At 38.4% G+C, this 24,867-nt stretch overlaps 1 protein-coding gene and 1 long non-coding RNA gene across 4 annotated transcripts in view; both read right to left on the reverse strand.

Moving 5' to 3' along the window:
* Positions 1 to 7,870: 7,870 nt before the first annotated feature.
* Positions 7,871 to 24,867, reverse strand: part of LOC127869185 (DIS3-like exonuclease 2) — a 56,149-nt gene continuing 39,152 nt past the window's right edge. For all 3 annotated transcript variants that reach the window (XM_052411517.1, XM_052411516.1, XM_052411518.1), the window contains 12 exons: positions 23,780 to 23,892; positions 23,153 to 23,260; positions 21,741 to 21,917; positions 21,002 to 21,138; positions 20,479 to 20,602; positions 19,771 to 19,830; positions 18,073 to 18,159; positions 17,481 to 17,628; positions 16,018 to 16,148; positions 15,176 to 15,280; positions 10,467 to 10,631; positions 7,871 to 8,960 (listed from right to left, as the gene is read on the reverse strand). In XM_052411517.1, coding sequence (XP_052267477.1) covers positions 8,721 to 8,960; positions 10,467 to 10,631; positions 15,176 to 15,280; positions 16,018 to 16,148; positions 17,481 to 17,628; positions 18,073 to 18,159; positions 19,771 to 19,830; positions 20,479 to 20,602; positions 21,002 to 21,138; positions 21,741 to 21,917; positions 23,153 to 23,260; positions 23,780 to 23,892 — 1,595 coding nt within the window. In that variant the 3' untranslated portion in view covers positions 7,871 to 8,720. The remainder of the gene's footprint in view (positions 8,961 to 10,466; positions 10,632 to 15,175; positions 15,281 to 16,017; positions 16,149 to 17,480; positions 17,629 to 18,072; positions 18,160 to 19,770; positions 19,831 to 20,478; positions 20,603 to 21,001; positions 21,139 to 21,740; positions 21,918 to 23,152; positions 23,261 to 23,779; positions 23,893 to 24,867) is intronic.
* LOC127869208 (uncharacterized) lies at positions 23,924 to 24,837 on the reverse strand. The gene is made up of 3 exons (XR_008044477.1): positions 24,668 to 24,837; positions 24,422 to 24,585; positions 23,924 to 24,175 (listed from the first exon to the last, which is right to left on the reverse strand). It is a non-coding gene; the product is annotated as an uncharacterized LOC127869208 (long non-coding RNA).

A 24,867-nucleotide genomic window follows, 5' to 3' on the forward strand; every position in this document is an offset into this window, starting at 1 on the left:
TTAGAGCCTTGCTATTCAGCCCCCTATCATTTCCACTGTACATTAGAGCCTTGCTATGCAGCCTCCTCTCATTACAACTGTACATGAGAGCCTTGCTATTCAGCCTCCTCTCATTACCACTGTTCATTAGAGCCTTTCAGCCTCCTCTCATTACCACTGTACATTAGAGCCTTGCTATTCAGCCTCCTCTCATTACCACTGTACATTAGAGTCTTTCAGCCTCCTCTCATTACCACTGTACATTAGAGCCTTTCAGCCTCCTTTCATTACCACTGTTAATAAGAGTCTTTCAGCCTCCTCTCATAAGCCTTTCAGCCTCTTCTCATTACCACTGTACATTAGAGCCTTTCAGCCTCCTCTCATTACCACTGTTCATTAGAGTCTTTCAGCCTCCTCTCATTACCACTGTACATTAGAGTCTTTCATCCTCCTCTCATTACCACTGTACATTAGAGCCTTGCTATGACAGCCTCCTCTCATTACCACTATACATTAGAGCCTTGCTATTCAGCCCTCTCTCATTACCACTGTTCATTAGAGCCTTGCTATTCAGCCTCCTCTCATTACCACTGTACATTAGAGCCTTGCTATTCAACCTCCTCTCATTACCACTGTACATTAGAGCCTGCCGGCCTCCTCTCATTACCACTGTTCATTAGAGTCTTTCAGCCTCCTCTCATTACCAGTGTTCATTAAAGCCTTTCAGCCTCCTCTCATTACCACTGTACATTAGAGCCTTGCTATGACAGCCTCTTCTCATTACCACTGTACATTAGAGCCTTGCAATTCAGCCTCCTCTAATTACCACTGTTCATTAGAGCCTTGCTATTCAGCCTCCTCTCATTACCACTGTACATTAGAGCCTTGCTATTCAGCCTCCTCTCATTACCACTGTACATTAGAGCCTTTCATCCTCCTCTCATAACCACTGTTCATTAGAGCCTTTCAGCCTCCTCTCATTACCACTGTACATTAGAGCCTTTCAGCCTCCTCTCATTACCACTGTACATTAGAGCCTTTCAGCCTCTCCATTACCACTGTACATTAGAGCCTTTCAGCCTCCTCTCATTACCACTGTACATTAGAGCCTTTCAGCCTCCTCTCATTACCACTGTACATTAGAGCCTTTGAGCCTCCTCTCATTACCACTGTACATTAGAGTCTTTCAGCCTCCTCTCATTACCACTGTACATTAGAGCCTTTCAGCCTCCTCTCATTACCACTGTACATAAGAGCCTTTCAGCCTCCTCTCATTACCACTGTTCATTAGAGTCTTTCAGCCTCCTCTCATTACCACTGTACATTAGAGTCTTTCATCCTCCTCTCATTACCACTGTACATTAGAGCCTTGCTATGAGAGCCTCCTCTCATTACCACTGTACATTAGAGCCTTGCTATTCAGCCCTCTCTCATTACCACTGTTCATTAGAGCCTTGCTATTCAGCCTCCTCTCATTACCACTGTACATTAGAGCCTTGCTATTCAGCCTCCTCTCATTACCACTGTAAATTAGAGCCTGCCGGTCTCCTCTCATTACCACTGTTCATTAGAGTCTTTCAGCCTCCTCTCATTACCACTGTACATTAGAGCCTTGCTATTCAGCCTCCTCTCATGACCACTGTACATTAGAGCCTGCCGGCCTCCTCTCATTACCAGTGTTCATTAAAGCCTTTCAGCCTCCTCTCATTACCACTGTACATTAGAGCCTTGCTATGACAGCCTCCTCTCATTACCACTGTACATTAGAGCCTTGCAATTCAGCCTCCTCTCATTACCACTGTTCATTAGAGCCTTGCTATTCAGCCTCCTCTCATTACCACTGTACATTAGAGCATTGCTATTCAGCCTCCTCTCATTACCACTGTACATTAGAGCCTTTGAGCCTCCTCTCATTACCACTGTGCATTAGAGCCTTTCAGCCTCCTCTCATTACCACTGTTCATTAGAGCCTTTCAGCCTCCTCTCATTACCACTGTACATTAGAGCCTTTCATCCTCCTCTCATAACCACTGTTCATTAGAGCCTTTCAGCCTCCTCTCATTACCACTGTACATTAGAGCCTTTCAGCCTCCTCTCATTACCACTGTACATTAGAGCCTTTCAGCCTCTCCATTACCACTGTACATTAGAGCCTTTCAGCCTCCTCATTACCATGGTACATTTGAGCCTTTCAGCCTCCTCTCATTACCACTGTACATTAGAGCCTTTGAGCCTCCTCTCATTACCACTGTACATTTGAGTCTTTCAGCCTCCTCTCATTACCACTGTACATTAGAGCCTTTCAGCCTCCTCTCATTACCACTGTACATAAGAGCCTTTCAGCCTCCTCTCATTACCACTGTACATTAGAGCTTTCAGCCTCCTCTCATTACCACTGTACATTAGAGCTTTCAGCCTCCTCTCATTACCACTGTACATTAGAGCCTTTCAGCCTCCTCTCATTACCACTGTACATTAGAGCCTTTCAGCCTCCTCTCATTACCACTGTACATTAGAGCCTTTCAGCCTCCTCTCATTACCACTGTACATTAGAGCTTTTAGCCTCCTCTCATTACCACTGTACATAAGAGCTTTCAGCCTCCTCTCATTACCACTGTACATTAGAGCCTTTCAGCCTCCTCTCATTACCACTGTACATAAGAGCCTTTCAGCCTCCTCTCATTACCACTGTACATTAGAGCCTTGGTATTTCAGCCTCCTCTCATTACCACTGTACATTAGAGCCTTTAAGCCTCCTCTCATTACCACTGTACATTAGAGCCTTTCAGCCTCCTCTCATTACCACTGTAAATTAGAGCCTTTCAGCCTCCTCTCATTACCACTGTACATAAGAGCCTTTCAGCCTTCTCTCATTACCACTGTACATTAGAGCCTTTCAGCCTCCTCTCATTACCACTGTACATTAGAGCCTTTCAGCCTCCTCTCATTACCACTGTACATTAGAGCCTTTCAGCCTCCTCTCATTACCACTGTACATTAGAGCCTTTCAGCCTCCTCTCATTACCACTGTACATAGTGCCTTGCTATGAGAAAACAGGGCTTTATTAGTTTTCTAAAAGTGTCATCCCAAATAAGACTGTGCTTATAATAAAATGAGCCTCACACTAGAAAAATGGGCTAAATGAATGTGCTTAAAGTGTAGTTGCAAATTAGCCTGTGTAGGCTGCACAGGCTAATCAGAAACATCACTTTCTGTTGTAATGGTATTTCTTGATTTCAGGAAGTCCAAAGAATCCAGTGTAGGAGAAAAGTGTCCTCCCTGAATAGCCTGTGCGGATTGCACATGCTAATTTGGTACTGCACTTCAGCAAATGTGCATAAAGCCCCATTTTCCTAGTGTGCTGCTTATATTATTAAGTCTATTAATAGATTAAATCTTCATGTAGCCTGAAATAATTTTAAAATTTGTACACCAAAACAACGCTGAAAGTCAACTGAGTTCTGATATGGATTTCATATAGATGCAACAAAATAAAAGTTTGATTGCTCTAATTAACTTATTTGTATGATAAAAATACTTAAATCATATTTATACTTTTTAAAAACTAAACCTGCAATATTTAAGCATACATGTCAGGGCTTGCGCTCTCATTCTTACCATGAAAAATGGCCATAAATAATTTTGTCTAGGCCATTACTTTGTGATTCATTGTGAGATTTTAAAATCATTTGGCACATTTGTTCACCATCATTAGACGTTGTGTAGCGCGAAAGAATAACGTTAATATCTCCAAGGTCAAGGTCGCCACAACTAACAATAGATTGATTTTGAAACAACTATGTAACTCTGAACAATCAGTAACAATGCACATTTTGATTTTTAGTTGTCTCTCTTTATCAGACTTTTTTTATGCCCCCCTTCGAAGACGAGGGGGTATATTTTTTTGCACATGTCGGTCGGTCCGTCCACCAGATGCTTTCCGGATGATAACTCAAGAACACTTAGGCCTAGGATCATGAAACTTCATAGGTACATTGATCATGTCTTGCAGATGACCCCTGTTGATTTTCAGGTCACTAGGTCAAAGGTCAAGGTCACAGTGAATTGAAATAGTAAAATGGTTTCCAGATGATAACTCAAGAACGCTTAGGCCTAGGATCATGAAACTTCATATGTACATTGATCATGACTGGCAGATGACTCCTATTGATTTTCAGGTCACTAGGTCAAAGGTCAAGGTCACAGTGACTTGAAATAGTAAAATGGTTTACGCATGATAACTCAAGAATGCTTACGCCTAGGATCATGAAACTTCATAGGTACATTGATCATGACTGGCAGATGACCCCTATTGATTTTCAGGTCACTAGGTCAAAGGTCAAGGTCACAGTGACTCAAAACAGTAAAATGGTTTCCGCATGATTACTCAAGAATGCTTAACGCCTAGGATCATGAAACTTCACAGGTACATTGATCATGACTGGCAGATGACCCGTATCAATTTTCAGGTCACTAGGTCAAAGATCAAGGTCACATTGACTCGAAACAGTAAAATTGTTTCCGGATGATAACTAAAGAATAATTAGGCCTAGGATCATGAAACTTCATAGGTACATTGATCATGACTGGCAGATGACCCCTATTGATTTCAGGTCAAAGGTCACAGTGACAAAAACGTATTCCCATAATGGATTCCACTACAACTGACAGCCCATATGGGGGGCATGCATGTTTTACAAACAGCCCTTGTTTTCTAATTGAAATCAATGTCAATTTCACACAAGGGGGTTAACAATACACATTTTGATTTGTCTCCCGTTATCAGACTTTTTTCAACTGAAAACCTGGTTTTGTGACAATTTTGTCCCTTGTTCTAAATTGAATCATTTGTTTACGCTACTACTGGTTTATTTTATCGTTAACTTAAAGCCTTTCCAAGTTTAAAAACTGTTTAAAGCCTTCTGATGTTAAAACAAGATATGTGTTTGTCAGAAACACCATGTCCCCTTCTGCGCCGCTTTGAAGCTATATATTTGACCTTGAAGGATGACCTTGACCTTTCACCACTCAAAATGTGCAGCTCCATGAGATACACATGCTTGCCAAATATGAAGTTGCTATCTTCAATATTGCCAAAGTAATAGCAAAATGTTAAAGTTGGGGCAAACAAACACACCAACCAACAGACAGTGCAAAACAATATGTCCCCCCACTATAGTGGTTGGGGGACATAAAAACTGTTTTTTAACATGGGAAGGCTTTGATCAATACCAAGTAGCCAAAGACATTTAGAATTGTATAATTTAGTATTTCCTGAGTTTTCCTTAAGTGGCTTTGTGATTGCGGCCCATGCTGATTTATTCTTCTGTGGGGAAGCAGGTACAGACACATGATGTTTAATTGGAGGAGGCAGTGAATTTAACCATTACCAAATGTTCACATTCAGAACACTGTAAAAACATGTAAAGGATTGTATTTTGTCTTGTTGATTAAGAAAACTTTGTACAAATAAGGCAAAGATGATTATAATGAACACAATTTTTTTCAAAAGTCAGACAATGGAATAAATTATAGTATTGAAACTGTTATTTATTTCATACTTTTGGTCTTCGATAATCTTGGAAATAGCTGGTGCCCGTATTATCAAGCTTTTAGAACATTTTAACATAAACTTAAAGGATCAGTTTTTTTACATGTTCCTATTCGCTTGTCAAATCAGGAGGGTTGTTAAGAGAGATTTCTGTGTATACCCGGTAATACTTTAATGAAGGTAAGTTTTTCTTCTCTAAATTTATGGCTAGGTTGAAGACTATGAACGGGGTACAAAAGTAACACAAACGAAGGCAATCAGTTAAGAATTTATATTCTGAAAATGTGTATGATAATTAATTAAGTCATGGCATCCATACATAATAATACTAGACCATATGGATGTAAACAAGAATGCTGATCTCATTATTCCAAAACACAATTTACAAGTCACTATTAAACCTCAAAAATGGTATGTCAAATAACAAATAAATAGCAAATAAATGAAGAATCCAAAACAAAAGAAGTGTATAATTAATTGAAATAAAACAATTCATTCACAATATATAAATAATCACTTGAATGTATATACGCTGATTTGTAAAACACATGTTTAGAAGAAGTTTAAACTAACGAGATCTTTTAATGGAAAACAAGATGGCCGAAAGGGCTCACTGAGATCAAAGCTGAGTGACCTCTGCGGTCCCTTTTAGGACTTTCTTTCAAGCAAAGGGGAATAACTCTGTGGTTGAACTTAAATCTTGACCATGTTTGTATTGTTTTGAATTTTTATGTCGAGTCAAGATAAGATAAAGCTTTTGTGTTGCACCAAGTGCATTTTGCAGTTTTTTCCCATGAAAAAAAGAGCCATGATGGCCCCAAAACACCCACCTGAGTTCAATTTTCACCAAAAACCTGCTGACTTAGTTTTTTCCCCACAACTTACCCATAATACAACATTGTCTTGATATTGTCAGGATAAACTTCCTATCTTTGTTGTATTTAAAGTGGCTGCTAGATTTGTAATGTTTTTATTTTGTAAAATTTGACCACGTTACGTAAGTTTTGCCACATGCGACCTAAGGTCAAACTCGTCCTAGATATTGTCAAGATAAACAGTCTGACCAATATTCATTAAGATTGAGTCATACATGGGGCTTCTTGAGTCTTACAAAGCTTTTTCTAATATTTGACCACTTAACTCTTTCCCACTGAGAAGCAAAGTGAAAATAGATATGTGCTAACAGCATTAAACCAGAACAGCCTGCGAGTAAAGTGTGTTCAGGTTTTATGCTGTTTGCCGCTCATCAGTATCTAAGGGTTTGAAATGAAGCTTTAAAAACATGAATCTAGTTAGAAAGGTCTTCAATTAAATTTTACTTTTTAAAGGACTACAAACACGTAAAAACACTTATCTAAGTGGGAAAGGGTTTACCTTGTTTTGAAAATGACCCAGATTCGAACAGTTTTATCCAGATTGGGTGATAAATGTAGCATCTGGAGTGGTAACAAGCTAAAAATGGAAACAGCATTCCTCACTGTAACCAAAAAATCATGAAAAAAGCTAAACATCTAGTAAAACTGCTATTATATTAACAACTAAATGTAAAATCTATGTGATTTATACCTGTACTTATATTAAGATCTGACAATTATCTTAATGACTGACAATTGACAAATATTTTCCTCACATTTCCTTTAACAATTAAGCATTGTAATTTCATATAATACATATCTCACTGAGAATTCAAAAGGATAACATTCACTCAGTAAACTTGGCTTTTAGAAAGGTACATTCAAATATAATAACCAACATTAAAACACATCAGCAAGGTTTATAGTTTTGAAAACATGAAAATCAGATTATACATGTCTTATAAATAAATCTTGTTCTTAAAATGTAAAGTAGGAAATAACACAGCAAACTACATATTAAATGAATGCACTGTGAGACCAGTATAAACTGTTTGGCTTCAGGACTGCACCAACAGTTCATTTTTTAGAAGTGTTTCACTGTACACATACATACTAATGGAATAACTTACCGGTACTCAAATTGTGAAATACAATGTCCACTTTAGGGACTGCAACCTGTCACATGAATAATAATTGAGTGTCACTCTGTGATAACGGGCTTTAATGCATGTGCATGAAGTGCCTTTCCAGATAAGCCTCTTCCAATCAGGGACTACACTTTCTGCCTAGACTGGATCACGGACTACACTTTCTGCCTAGACTGTCACGGACTACACTTTCTGCCTAGACTGTCACGGACTACACTTTCTGCCTAGACTGGATCACAGACTTCACTTTCTGCCTAGACTGGATTACGGACTACACTTTCTGCCTATACTGGATCACGGACTACACTTTCTGCCTAGACTGGATCACGGACTACACTTTCTGCCTAGACTGGATCACGGACTACACTTTCTGCCTAGACTGGATTACGGACTACACTTTCTGCCTAGACTGGATCACGGACTACACTTTCTGCCTAGACTGGATCACGGACTACACTTTCTGCCTAGACTGGATCACGGACTACACTTTCTGCCTAGACTGGATCACGGACTACACTTTCTGCCTAGACTGGATCACAGACTACACTTTCTGCCTAGACTGGATCACGGACTACACTTTCTGCCTAGACTGGATCACGGACTACACTTTCTGCCTAGACTGGATCACGGACTACACTTTCTGCCTAGACTGGATCACAGACTACACTTTCTGCCTAGACTGGATTTTGGCTAAAAAGAGACTTTCTTTCAACATATAAATACTACAAAAGCTGAAAGTGTCGTCCCTGATTAGCCTGTGCAGGCTGAACAGGCTAATCAGGGACGACACATTACGCACATGCATTCAGCTCAGTCTTCCCAGAGTTAAGCTCATATTTTTTTACACGAGATACAATGACAATACTGACAAGTACATTCATTGCACTTGGCATTTTCAGAAGCACACAAATCTTGAACAATAAGTATAATTCAATAGAGAAATATCACTGACATCACACTAAATTGTCTATGTTTCATACCGGTACTTAGAACACAACAGGACATAACATCTGGGCCCATGTTTGAAGATTCTTTAGTCACATCTTAGTGATGATTGTATAAAGTATACACCAACACTTATCAAATCTCAATGTATCAATAATATTTTAAGCTCACATTCAGTTAAGAGTAATTTTTCATTTTTGGCTTATAACTTTCATATATGAATTTTCATTATGAATTGACGTTCATTTCCCATGTTCAGCATTCAAACTCAGTGCCTCGGTAGCCCTTGACAACTCTTCATCGTTATGCCCCATCTCCCTGTCAGCCAGGTCCCCTGTCCCACCTCCTTCCAATCCTCCCTCCAGGGAATTGTGCTGATGTGCCCTTTTAATCTGCTCAAATGCCCCACCCATCTGCTGATTTGCCCCACCCATCAACCCAAAGGCATCAAAGTTGTGTGGTTCTGGACGCTTCACAACTGCCTGAAAAATGATGAAAATAAACGAGGGGTGTTTGGAAGTTTTGGGTCAGGTTCCATAACTGATTTTTTCTACAATGTTTTGTTTAGGGAAAATTTTCACAAATATCGCTATATACCTTGTATTCGATTCTAGATTTTATTGCCTTCATATTTTCTAACAACACACAAAACCAGCTTGTTTCTTGCCAAAGCAACATCATTTCAACATGAGTGTTAACTTTGCAGGAAACACGTCATGTATATTATTAAGGTACATCTGTACATCAGTTAAATTTTATATAAATAATGACGAAAACAACAAAGTAGTTTGTTGAGCTTATACTATACAGAATGTAGAGCCTACAAAAAACAACTAATATATGAAAGGACTAAAACCAAACATGATTGAAGTGGTGTGTGTATGAAATACAGTTGAATTAACACTAACACACTAACTTGCAATGTTCTTCATTAAAGAATCATAAATATGTCTTACATTGTATGATTATCATTTCAAGTCCTTTTTGTGCATTGACTTTTGTAGATAGACTTACACATTTTAAAGTATTTAATTTATATAATATTGTTTTACAATTTCACTTTTTTATTGTACCTGTACTTAATTTAAAGGTTTTATTCCTTGTCATTAATGCCTTCTTTTCATGTGTACAAACAAGATGTGTTTGTGAAACACTATGTCCCCGTATATGAAGTTTGACCTTGGAGGATGACCTTGACCTTGACCCTTCACCACTCAAAATGTGCAGCTCCATGAGATACAAATGCATGTCAAATATAAAATTGCTAGCTTCAATATTGCAGAAGTGACATTACATGAGCAATTTTGACCCATATATTTGACCTTGAAGGATGACCTTGACCTTGACCTTTTACCACTCAAAATGTGCAGCTCCATGAGATACACATGCATACCAAATATCAAGTTGCTATCTTCAATATTGCAAAAGTACTCATCAAATGAGCGATTTTGGCCACATATATTTGACCTCTGACCTTGAAGGATGACCTTGACCTTGACCTTTCACCACTCAAAATGTGCAGCTCCATGAGATACACATGCATGACAAATATCAAGTTGCTATCTTGAATATTGAAATATTGCAAAAGTGTACATTAAATGAGCGATTTTGACCCATATATTTGACCTTTGACCTTGAAGGATGACCTTGACCTTTCACCACTCAAAATGTGCAGCTCCATGAGCATGCCAAATATCAAATTGCTATCTTGAATATTGAAATATTGCATAAGTGTACATTAAATGAGCGATTTTGACCCATATATTTGACCTTTGACCTTTAAGGATGACCTTGACCTTTCACCACTCAAAATGTGCAGCTCAATGAGATACATATGCATGCCAAATATCAAGTTGCTATCTTCAATATTGCAAAAGTTATTGCAAATGTTAAAGTTGGCGCAAACCAACAGACCAACAGACAGGGCAAAAACAATATGTCCCCACTACTATAGTGGGGGACATAAAAAGACCATATAAACACTTTACCGTCCATGTTGTTGGGAGATCCCCAGTTGCCAGCACACAGTCCACCACGGTGAAAATAGTGATTTCTTGCCTCACTTCTGGTTCCCCATCTACTGCCTGCCACACCAACACAAGGCTGGGAACCTTGTGCTCTCGTCTGAAGATCTTTTCCTTCAGGGGCAGTTTCTGGAGACATTCAAAGGGGGCATTTAAATTGAGCAGCGCTCAGTGAAAACCAGGCATAATGTATGTGCATATGTTTGCACAGGTTAATCAGGGACTAAACTTTTGGCTTGTATAGTATTTTCCATTTAAAGAACGTCTCTTCTTAGGGAAAATCACGTTTAGGCAGAAAGTGAGGTCCTTGATAAGCCTGTGCTGCCTGCACATGCTAGCTGTCTGCACATGCTAGCTGTCTGCAAATGCTAATCTAGGACAACCCTTTATTTACATGCATTAAGCCCCATTTCCTCAAGAGAAAGGCTCCATTAAATTATCTTTTTTTTTTAAAGAATTCAATGGCTGCAGACGGGTATATATTGATAATGTTCACAGTAATCTAGGGTACATTCCAATCCATAGCCTCTTGATGTTTAATGTCTAAATTTTAGTGCTTGTAACAAACAAGAGGGCCATGATGGCCCTGTATCGCTCCACTGTTTTTTAAATCGTGCAATGTGCATGGGTTGAAATGTACTCAAGCATGTGACTTTCTCTTTCTATCCCTCGTCCCACTGGGCGCTTAAAGTTGGAAGGGTGAGCATATTTATATATAAATTTGGCCCCAGGGGCATAATTTGAACAAACTTGGTAGAGAACTATAAGATGTCACTACATACCAAATTTGGTAGCCCTAGGCCCATTGGTTATGGACAGGAAGATTTTTAAAGTTTGCACAAAAGAGGCTTTATATAAGCATATGTTCAGTTTTGTGACCCCTGAGGCAGAGTCAAATTTGAGCCCAGGGGAATAATTTGAACAAATTTGGTAGAGGACTATAAGATGTCACTACATACCAAATTTATTAGCCCTAAGCTCTATAATTATGAACAAGAAGATTTTTAAAGTTTGCACAAAATAGGTCTTATTTAAGCATATGTTCATCTTTGTGACCCCCGGGACAGGGTCAAATTTGACCCCAGGGGCATAATTTGAAAAAACTTGGTAGATAACTTAAAGATTCTTATACATACCAAATTTGGTATAAATAGGCCCAATGGTTATGGTCAGAAGATTTTTAAAGTTTGCACAAAATAGGCCCAATATAAGCATAGGTTCATTTTTGTGACCCCTGGGGAACGGTCAAATTTGATCCCAGGGGCTTAATTTGAACAAACTTGGTAGAGGACTATTAGATGTCACTACATACCAAATTTGGTAGCCCTATGCCATACGGTTATGGACAAGTAGATTTTTAAAGTTTGCACAAAATAGGCCTTATTTAAGCGTATGTTCATTTTTGTGACCCCAAGGGCAGGGTCAAATTTGACCCCAGGGGCATAATTTGGACGAACTAAGTATAGAACTATTAGATGTCACTACATACCAAATTTGGTAGCCCTAGGCCCTACAGGTATGGACAAGAATCTTTTTAAAGTTTGCACAAAATAGGCTTTATATAAGCATATGTTCATTTTTGTGACCCGAGGGCAGGGTCAAATTTGACCCCAGGGGCATAATTTGAACAAATTTGGTAGAGGACTATTATATGTATCTACATACCAAAATTGGTAGCCCTATGCCATACAGTTATGGACAAGTAGATTTTTAAAGTTTGCACAAAATAGGCCTTATTTAAGCATATGTTCATTTTTGCAACCCCCCGGGGCAGGGTCAAATTTGACCCCAGGGGCATAATTTGAACAAACTAAGTAGAAAACTATTAGATGTCACTACATACCGAATTTGGTAGCCCTAAGCCCTACGGTTATGGACAAATAGATTTACAAAGTTTGCACAAAATAGGCCTTATATAAGCATATGTTCATTTTTGTGACCCCCGGGGCAGGGTCAAATTTGACCCCAGGGGCTTAATTTGAACAAATTTGTTAGAGAACTATTAGATGTCACTACATACCAAATTTGGTAGCCCTATGCCATACGGTTATGGACAAGTAGATTTTAAAAGTTTGCACAAAATAGGCCTTATTTAACGTATGCACATTTTTGTGACCCTCGGGGCAGTTTTAAATTTGACCCCAGGGGCATAATTTGTACAAACTAAAAGAGAACTTTTACATGTCACTACATACCAAATTTGGTAGCCCTATGCCATACAGTTATGGACAGAAAGATTTTTAAAGTTTTCACAAAATAGGCCTTATTCAATTTTGTGACCCCCTGGGCAGGGTCAAATGTGACCCCAGGGGCATAATTTGAAGAAATTTGGTAGAGGACTTTCAGATGTCACTACATACCAAATTTTATAGCCCTAGGCCCAATGGTTATGGACGAGAAGATTTTGAAAGTTTTCACAAAATAGGCCTTATATAAGCAAATTTTCATTTTTTGTGACCCCCGGGGCAGGGTCAAATTTGACCCCAGGGGCATAATTTGAACAAATTTGAAAGAGGTTCACCCCAGGAACATTCCTGAGAAATATTATCAGAATTGGACAAGTAGTTTAGGAGAAGAAGATGTTTTATGGAAAAGTTAACGCACGCACACACGGACGCACGCACGACTGACACAGGACCATGACATAAGCCCCGCTGGCCTTTACACAGGTTTACTGGAAAGTAGCGATGAAGGCATTATTGCATAATTGAATATCAGTGAATTCAAAAGATTTTCATAAGCTAAAGATTGGAAGTTTCAAAGGTAAATTATTTGAAACAGGTCCATAGCTCTGCTGATTTCACAAAACAGCAATCTTAAATAATGTTCACCCTTTTTCAGTAAACCAGTATAACTTTCCAATTATGGACATAACTAAGTCAAATATAAAAAAAAGGTCAGGGACCATATATTTTCCAGGTTCTTAGGTCAACAAGTTTTAACTAATATGGTGTCCGTCTAGCCACCAGAAGAACACAGGTTCTACTCTATAATGTCCACTACATCAATAACAGTAGACCCTCTATAATGTCCACTACATACATCACAGTAGACCCTCTATAATGTCCACTACATACATAACAGTAGACTATAATGTCCACTACCTACATCACAGTAGACTCTATTATGTCCACTACCGACATCACAGTAGACCCTCTATAATGTCTACTACATGCATCACAGTAGACCCTCTATAATGTCCACTACCTACATCACAGTAGACCCTCTATAATGTCCACTACCTACATCACAGTAGACCCTCTATAATGTCCACTACCTACATCACAGTAGACCCTCTATAATGTCCACTACATACATCACAGTAGACCCTCTATAATGTCCACTATGAACATCACAGTAGACCCTCTATAATGTCCACTACATGCATCACAGTAGACCCTCAATAATGTCCACTACGTACATCACAGTAGACCCTCTATAATGTCCACTACCTACATCACAGTAGACCCTCTATAATGTCCACTACCTACATCACAGTAGACCCTCTATAATGTCCACTACCTACATCACAGTAGACCCTCTATAATGTCCACTACATACATCACAGTAGACCCTCTATAATGTCCACTATGTACACCGCAGTAGACCCTCTATAGTGTCCACTACCTACACATGTAGATCACAGAAGACCCCTTATAATGTCCACTATCTACATCAGAGTAGACCCTCTATAATGTCCACTACCTGCATCAAAGTAGACCCTCAAGAATGTCCACTACGTACATCACAGTAGACCCTCTATAATGTCCACTACGTACATCACAGTAAACCCTCTATAATGTCCACTATCTACATCACAGTAGACCTTCTATAATGCCCACTACCTACATCACAGTAGACCCTCTATAATGTCCACTACCGACATCACAGTAGACCCTCTATAATGTCCACTACTTACATTACACTACCTACATCACAGTAGACCCTCTATAATGTCCACTACCTAGTCTACATTACAGTAGACCCTCTATAATGTCCACTACCTACATCACAGTAGACCCTCTATAATTTCCACTATGAACATCACAGTAAACCCTCTATATAATGTCCACTACCTACATCACAGTAGACCCTCTATAATGTCCATTTCCTGCATCAAAGTAGACCCTCAATAATGTCCACTAGGTACATCACAGTAGACCCTCTATAATGTCCACTACCTACATCACAGTAGACCCTCTATAATGTCCACTACCTGCATCAAAGTAGACCCTCAATAATGTCCACTACGTACATCACAGTAGACCCTCAATAATGTCCACTACCTACATCACAGTAGACTCTATTATGTCCAGTACATACATCACAGTAGACCCTCTATAATGTCCACTACCGACATCACAGTAGACCCTCAATAATGTCCACTACGTACATTAGAGCAGACCCTCCATAATGTCCACTATGTACATCACAGTAGACCCTCTTTAATGTCCACTACTTACATCACAGTAGACCCTCTATAATGTCCACTATGAACATCACAGTAGACCCTCTATAACGTCCACTACGTACATCACATTACATCCTCTATAATGTCCACTACGTACATCACAGTAGACCCTCTATAATGTCCACTAGGTACATCACAATAGACCCACAATAATGTCCACTATAAATATCACAGGAGACCCTCTATTATGTCCACTACGTACATCACAGTAGACTCTCTTGGAGACCCCAAGGCGCAGCACGAAGATGTCGAAGGCCTTGTCCATGACTCCCATCACCATCGCCTTCTCCTCCAGGGGACCAGCTGTCTGAAATCAGTACAGCCTTATATGAGTAATGTAGTGTATATGTTTTTACAACCCGCAGATCAATCATGCCTTTACAACCTTTTAAAACATCATTTGTTTCGTATTTCAAACAAAGCAGGTACGGTGAAATACATATTTCACCTAGACAAATGTCAAACAGTCATTATAATTAACTGTTCATCAGTTTAAATTTGAATTTTTTTTTTCTTTGAAACACTTGCTCCTACTTTCAAATACATAATTAAAACATTACACAGTGGTCAGGCACTAGTTACCTTGACAACCCTTGCTCCTACTTTCACAAACATTAGAACATTACACAGCGGTCATTCACTGGTTGCCTTGACAACCCTTGCTCCTACTTTCACAAACATTAGAACATTACACAGCCGTCATGCACTGGTTGCCTTGACAACACTTGCTCCTACTTTCACAAACATTAGAACATTACACAGAAGTCATGCACTGGTTGCCTTGACAACCCTTGCTCCTACTTCCACATACATAAGAACATTACACAGCGGTTATGCTCTGGTTGCCTTGACAACCCTTGCTCCTACTTTCACCTACAAAAAAACATTACACAGTGGTCATGCACTGGTGACCTTGACAATACTTGCTCCTACTTTCACCTACATAAGAACATTACACAGTGGTCATGCATTGGTTACCTTGACAATACTTGCTCATACTTTCACATACATTAGAACATTACACAGTGGTCATGCACTGGGTACCTTGACAAAGACGGAGAAAAAGAGCTCGCTGCTCAGGTCACCAACTCTCTTTGCTGCCAGTTTTTTATCGTTGGCGTGGTCAGCCCACTTCTGTATCTCCTTTGAGGATCTTTTAGACTCAGCACAGTAGTCTATGGAACAATGGGAAAATAATTTAAGCCTCGTTCTTGGAAAACCGGGCTTATTGCATGTGTCTTAAGTGTTGTCACAGATCAGCCTGTGGCACTTTACACATATACATTAAGCCCAGAATCCCAGAATAAGGCTCATTTAGATGCTTTCTTTTAGACACCATTATCTTAGAAAAAAGTATTCAATGCGAATTGTTTACCTCAAAAGGCAAGCTTTCACAACACTCTGTTTTCTGATAGCATTCAATACACTTTTCAAGATGAGCTGGCAGAATTATGCGCAAACAAATTTGCATTCAAATGAAGAAGAAAGCTTAAAATTAGGAATGCAAGGGGTTTACCATTTAACCAGTTAACCTACCAAAATGACCAGTAACCGGTTACATTTTTGGGAAAAGGTTAACCTGATTTTTTATTATGCTTATTTCATGGAAAAATTCGTCCGATTTTATATTTTGAATGCGACATTCTTTCAACTTGCACTGGCAACTAGTTAGAACAACATGCAACATGCTGCACCATCAAAAGTAATAAATAATGTGTCAATAAACAGAATAACAAAGCAATTAATCAGTACTTCCATGCTTTCAAACAGAGGGTATTTTGATTATTGGCACTATTGTTATGTTTTACTAGCAAAAATTTTACAAGCGAATTGCAGAGAATGGGGTTTATCAGCCAAGACAGGGTGCAGGATAACTTGACTTTGTGGAGTTCACAAGGGAACTTTAATGGATGTAAACACACCATCAAGTGGTGCTTTTTTTCAAATAACTTCTTAAAACAATTTTCTTAAGAATTTCCACTAGTGCATTAAAGACAGTCTTAATGCTGCTTATGGCAATTTGAATTATATCAGAACTACTTTATTTAATAAGATTGTGTTCTTGGCCAACAATTATATGTGTACAGCATTTGTGTACATGGTTATGCAGCAGAGCAACGTGAAATTTTATAACCAATTTCAGACATATTCAATGTTTTATGTCTTTTTTGCACTAAATATTTTTGCAAATTTATTTCAATAACTTGAGATATTTGCAAAAATAAAGTTCTTAACAGGGTGTTGACATTCGGTCCTGCCTGTGAGTAAACCCCTGAAAACCCTGCTGATCCTTCACCCTGAGACGTAATTGACACATTTATCTAAATCGTGATAAAAATAAGTTGAGACATTCAATGGCTTATTTTGATGTTTTGTTAACCAAAACTCAACACTGATTGCTGACAAAAAATAAATTGTAATTATAACCTCTTGCATCCCTACTTATAATGCATCTTTATCTCCCCATACATCCTCACCACACTGGTTCTCTATACATGTCCACTTACCTAGGGAGGCGGCCAGCAACCTGTGCACCAGGATGTCCGGGTACCTGCGTATCGGACTTGTGAAGTGCGTGTATAGAGGCACGTTCAGCGCATAGTGGTGGTACATGTGCTCATCCGGTATAGACCCAGAGCAAAAATACTTGGCATTCTGGGTGAAACAATTAAGATTAGTTAACAGGGACAAATACATTGATGCATGTGTGTAGACTGTCACCCCAGATTAGCCTTCAGGGACATCAAGTATGCTTTTGAAGGACTTTTTGGTTAAAACCTAGTCTCTACTAAACGAATATCCAGTCTAGGCCATGTGCTGATTGCACAGGCCAATCCGGGGCGACACTACACTAATGCATTTAGCCCTGTTTTCCCAGAACACAGCTCATATCTACACTTGTAATCCACAAATAAAATGCAAAAAAGATGTTCCATCAAATAAGGATGATTAAGAATAATCTTTAAAACATCAAATTCATGTAATATGATCTGATTTTGTTATCTTCAAAAGATGTAAAATGTGAAAGGAGCAAATCCCATGTGCATTCTGTAACTTAGAAATCACATCATGGATTTCCATGCAATTTTCCATGTATACCTGCATTGGTTTGGAACACAGTGCCACCAGGACCTGCATTCTAGCCATGGAGAAGTCATCCTCGCCATAGTAATTCAGCAGTGACCTCTGTACAACAAAAAGAGGAAACAACATGTCATGAATCAAGCACAACAAAGGGAAAGCATTGTTCCAAATAAAGTTTGAAGAAGAATTCTGGTAAAAAGAAGCATGTACTGGTCACAATTGTTTCATTGCAGTGACAAGATAAAGATAAATTGGTTTGCTTGGCAGGATATATATGTGATCACTCGTCAAGGCTCTAGTTTTAGTTCCCAAAGGCTCATTAAACTTATAACAGTCGAAACCCAATGGCTTGAACTTGCTTGGCTTGAATTTTCAGTTTGTTCGAACTCTCCTTGAAGCAATGATTTTTGTATTGCTATATATTCAAATAAATTTGTGTTGACTGGCTCGAATTCCCAAGGGTCGAATTATCGGATGGCCTGAACTGTTTTCACAGTCCCTGTCACAATTTTCACACGTTCTTTTGTTTTTTTGCTCGAACTTGCTTCAGTTTCCATCAAGCTGTTGATTGATTTAGAGCCATTGATTAAAGTCTCGCTGTGATTGCAAACATGTCATTGACTCAATTGTTAATTGATTTGATGGCGTTTTTTTGTAGATGCTGTATTATTATGGCTGGAACAGCTGCATCACAATATGTACTATGTCACCTTAAATAAATAGAAAACTTTGTATCTTTACATCATTTCATTCTTAAAACAAACTAGAGATGTGTTTGTCAGAAACACAATGCCCCCTACTGCGCCACTTTGAATTACAAATTTTTGTGTTGATTTTATCCCTTTAAAAAAAATATTACTTCCCTTGTGAAAATGATCTGTACCTGCCAAATGAAATAAAATAGAAATTATCTCCCTTTAAAGCTTGCTACTCCCCTTAGATTTTGTTTATTTGACCTTTGACCTTGAAGGATGACCTTGACCTTTCACCACTCAAAATGTGCAGCTTCATGAGATAACACATGCATCATGCCAAATATCAAGTTGCTATCTTCAATATTGCAAAAGTTATGTTTGACGCAAACAAACCAACAAACAGACAGGGCAAAAACAATATGTCCCCCAGTATAGACTGGGGGACATAAAAAATACATGTCGTGCTGTTTAATATTACAGCAATGTGCATATAGTGCTTAGGTAAGTTTTGTTTCTTAGTGCTGTTCCTTACATTTACCCGTAAAAAAGCTACGTAAAAACGAGCTGATATAAAAAACATTTATTATATGGTATTTGTTTTATTGTATGTGTAACTGTTTTAAATATTGATTAGTAAAACTATTTTGTTATTACTTGGTTGTAATTAATTCAAAAGCAAAAAATAGTATGGAGTTGGGCAGTATGAATACTCTTCAACTGGAGATGTAAATCTATTGCAGATTCATGTTAGTAAACATAACTATAGTAGAAATCGGTTTGCTCGAATTCCAGATGGCTCGAACTTATTTTGTCGGTACTGGCAAGTTTGAGCCATCGGATTTTGACTGTATGTTTTCAACATTGACTGAATATATTTTATAAATGGTTTCACTATATGCACATGTAACTTTTATATGCAAACTATACACCAAACTATTATATGCATTTGTCATGTAGTTCATTAGTAAGTAGGCTTTGATTCATGTTTTGTTGCCATGGTAAGATGGATGCTACCCACCTGGAAGGCTCCAGCGGAGCTCGTGTCAATGTGAATCCCAAGGGCACTGCATTGGTCGCGCTGAAGAAACACAATGTAGAGTTATTCATTATACTGGTTGTGAAATCTGATTTAATAAGAAAATGAAATGGATTTTTTGAACTGGTTACGAACAAAATATGGTATGAAATGAAAACAAGGGTAAAGTCATTGTAATCAAATACTTGAAAAAATACACAACTTCTTATAGAACAAAAACATGTTCAAAAATTCGAAGTTGTTTACTGACATGACAAATTTGCCAGTGACATCATTTGCTTAAATCGCATGCCATTGGTCAAAGCAAAACTTATCAATGAAACAATGCTCAAAATGATATTATATTGTTCAACGATTACATGGGCAGCATGAAATAGGATGTCATAGATTAATTTATTTCATGCTCATTCCTTAAGTTATGCCAGAACCTGTTAGACATAGAACGGTAACAACGCTTTTGACAGTCCCTCTTACATAGTGGATAAGGTGTCTACATAGCCACCAGGAGGTCACATTTCAGTCCCAATTGTTGAAGCATTCTTTCAATTTCTCCTAAACACACCAAGTATTGGTAATAAGAATTATGCCTCCGATCAGCTAAAATAAAAAGGTATAAACTGACACTTTGACACAATGTATTCCCATCAAGGAGATGCTTTGTTTCCATGTACCACACAAAACAATACCCACCAGAGTCTCTAGCATCTTCTCCTGGGGTGGGGGGTGTCGTCGTAGCAACGCTTTGTCAGGGAATTCCCTGTTGATCCTATGTGCCACTGCCATGTTGGCCAGCAACATGAACTCTTCCACGAGCCTGCAGTGGACAAAATAAATACAATACTATGTATATATAATGCAAGTCTTTAAAATTGCTTTCATAATAGTGTAGTAAATAAGCATCATGTCAAAGAGCATTCACACGACTTTCAAACACATTTTAAAAGAAATATAAGTATTGTTTTCTCCAAGGAAACAGACTTGATGATGTTTTATAAGCTTTAGGAAATCAATACTATGAGGCTATATAAATTGGCTTATAGTAAATTGCTATAAGAAACACACATTCTCGTACTTGGTGTACGCCATATTTTGGTGTATGCCATATTCTACAATACTTAAAGGTAAGTACATTTTGTGCTCAAGAACATTTCTTAACATTTTTAGCTTTACACCTTGAAATATTATAAGCAGGAAATAAGGAAATTTCACTTACTTATTGCTGTCCTTCTGCTGGTACACAGTGTAGCCGTTGGGCAGGCCAGTCTCTCTGTCCAGGCTGTACTGTAACTTAACCTGGTCTAGACGGAGGGCCCCACTGGACATACGGCCTGCACGGAGCTTCACTGCAATCTGGAGGGGACAGCTAATGTAAGGGGGACAATTGCTGTGATGGGGACAACTGCTGTAAGGGGGAAAACTAATGTAAAGGGGACAACTAATGTAAGGGGGACAACTAATGGAAGGGGGACAACTAATGTAAGGGCAACTACTTTTAAGGGGGACAACTACTTGATGGGGGAAAATGACTTAAAGGGGGACAGGTACTCAACAGGGGACAATTATTTATGAGGTAAAAGTACTTAGAGGAGGACAACTACTTTTAGGGGGGAAAAGTACAACAATTTGGGACAAGCACTTAAAGGGGGACAAGTGTTAAATGGCACAGTCGATATAACTGAAGTTGACCCAGTTAAAATTTAAAAATGTGGATATCTTAGAAGCTTGTCTAAAATATACATGATTGAGCAAGTGTTTTATGTGTTAACGAAAAGTATTTTGAAAATATTGCAAATAAGTTTTCAAAATAAGGAATAACCAATTTTACCAAAAGTTGATGCCACTAAAACACTTTATATGGGCCACACGTTTCTATTTTGTTTATTTCTTAGTAGATATTTACCACATACATTTCCATACACTTCTTACAGCTAACATAACCATTGCCTACAGACCTTGTGCAGGTTGAGTACTCGAGACTTGATATCGTCCACGGTGTAACCCTTTGAGAGAGGAGGCAACTCCTGCTGGCCCCAGTCCCGCTCTGGTTGCTCAATGAAGCCCTGGGCATGGTCATAGGCCAGCTTCACGCATGAGCGAATAATCGAGCGCCCAAACCACTCGTCCTCGATCTGGCACAAGAGAGGCATTCAAGTGAGGTCATTCAAAAATAAGGCATTCAAAGTGAGGTCATTCAAGTTAGAACATTCAAGTGATGACATTCAAGTGATGACGTTCAAATGAAGATGTTCAAGAGAGGACATTAAAATGAGAACATTCAAGTGAGAACATTTAAGTGAGGAAATTCAACTGAGGACATTAAAGTAAGGACATTCAAAGTGAGGACATTCAAAATAAGGACATTCAAAGTGAGGACATTCAACTTAGGACATTCAACTGAGGACATTCAAAGTCAGGACATTCAACTGAGGACATTCAACTGAGGACATTCAAGTTAGGACATTCAAGTGAGGACATTCACTGAGGACATTCGAAGTGAGGACATTCAACTGAGGACATTCAAGTGAGGACATTCAAGTGAGGACATTCAAGTGAGGATATTCAAAATGAGGACATTCAAAGTGAGAGCATTCAACTGAGAACATTCAAAGTAAGGCCATTCAAAGTGAGGACATTCAAAGTGAGGACATTCAAGTGAGGACATTCAACTGAGGACATTCAACTGAGGACATTCAAGTGAGGACATTCAAGTGAGGACATTCAACTAAGGACATTCAAGTGAGGACATGCAAGTGAGGACGTTCAACTGAGGACATTCAAGTGAGGACATTCAAGTGAGGACATTAAAGTAAGGACATTCAACTGAGGACATTCAAGTTAGGACATTCAAGTGAGGACATTTAACTGAGGACATTCAACTGAAGACATTCAAAGTGAGGACATTCAACTGAGGACATTCGATTGAGGACATTCAAAGTAAGGACATTCAAAGTGAGGACATTCAAAGTGAGGACATTCAACTGAGGACATTAAAGTGAGGACATTCAAGATGAGAACATGAAACTGAGGACATTCAAGTGAGAACTTTCAACTGAGGGCTCCAACTGAGGACATTCAAAGTGAGGACATTAAAAGTAAGGACATTTAAATTGTTGGGTTTGGGGTCACTTAAAACTAATGAATATATATTTCTTTACGGTGGATGTATCATCATTTACAATTAAAAAGTAGGCAGGGTGAAAGTTGATTATTTAATGAATTTCTATTGTCAATAATGAAATGACAAAATGAAAAGACTATCATTCACTGTTTGAATTAAAATTGATAATCTACGAACCCAACATACACCTTCTTTGTTATATTATTGATAATTATGATATTTAAATGCTGACAATATGTAAGTTACCTCCCCATTCTCTGTGATGGTCCACTGCACACTGAAGGTCAGTCGGTCCTCATCAGGGTTCAAACTGCACAGCTGCTCACACAGGAGCCTTGGCAACATGGGTATCACCTAGCAACCGCAGGTTACAATTAAAACATGGAAACTGCGTAGCATTAACAGTTACCATGGTAACATGTGATCACCCATAAACAGAAGCAACTGTAGCAATATATGCATCATGTAGAAACAAACAATATCTGTGGAAATAGAGGAATCACCTACCAAAAGTGACCCTGGCAACAGAAGTAACTGTTGCAACACAAGTATAATTTTTAATAGATAGTTACCATGGCATAATTGTTCTTGACAGGTACCACCTAACAAAAAGCAGCCACCATATTTTATTACGTCCACATAGAACATGCCAGTAGTACTGCCTAAATCTCTTAATTACTACACATAGCACGTACTGGATCTCATTTTCTCCCCCAAGGTTTTATGGCATTATATAGGCAGATGAATATTGTTTCAATTTTTAACTGGCATTTAAATTACACAGGAAAAAAGGAAGCATCCCACAACCTTTAGCCCTTCATTTATGAAAGTTATTTTTGTATGTCACACATAAATGTTCTGAAATGTACTCACCTTATGCACAAGATACACACTGGTGGACCTAAGGGCAGCTACTCTGTCCAACACTGTTTCTTCATCAACAAAGTAGCTCACATCAGCAATGTGCACCCCAACTTTGTACCTGCCTAATAAACACATGGTACTCTACATAACACATTGTACCTGCCTAATAAACACATGTTACTCTACATAATACATTGTACCTGCCTAATAAACACATGTTACTCTACATAATACATTGTACCTGCCTAATAAACACATGGTACTCTACATAATACATTGTACCTGCCTAATTAACACATGTTACTCTACATAATACATTGTACCTGCCTAATAAACACATGGTACTCTACATAATACATTGTACCTGCCTAATAAACACATGGTACTCTACATAATACATTGTACCTGCCTGATAAACACATGGTACTCTACATAATACATTGTACCTGCGTAATAAACACGTGGTACTCTACATAACACATTGTACCTGCCTAATAAACACATGGTACTCTACATAGCACATTGTACCTGCCTAATAAACACCTGGTACTCTACATAATACATTGTACCTGCCTAATTAACACATGTTACTCTACATAATACATTGTACCTGCCTAATAAACACATGTGACTCTACATAACTCATTGTACCTGCCTAATAAACACATGGTACTCTACATAATACATTGTACCTGCCTAATAAACACATGGTACTCTACATAACTCATTGTACCTGTCTAATAAACACATGGTACTCTACATAACACATTGTACCTGCCTAATAAACACATGTTACTCTACATAATACATTGTACCTGCCTAATAAACACATAGTACTCTACATAACACATTGTGCCTGCCTAATAAACACACGTTACTCTGCATAATACATTGTACCTGCCTAATAAACACATGGTACTCTACATAATACATTGTACCTGCCTAATAAACACATAGTACTCTACATAACACATTGTGCCTGCCTAATAAACACATGTTACTCTACATAATACATTGCACATGTCTTAATGATTATAGAAAAGTATAGAAGATCAAAATTAGATCGACAAACTTCTAACCGTAGCATGGGAATATTT

This window comes from Dreissena polymorpha, chromosome 2 (genome assembly GCF_020536995.1).
Source record: "Dreissena polymorpha isolate Duluth1 chromosome 2, UMN_Dpol_1.0, whole genome shotgun sequence".
In the NCBI taxonomy this organism is placed as follows: Eukaryota; Metazoa; Mollusca; class Bivalvia; order Myida; family Dreissenidae; genus Dreissena; species Dreissena polymorpha.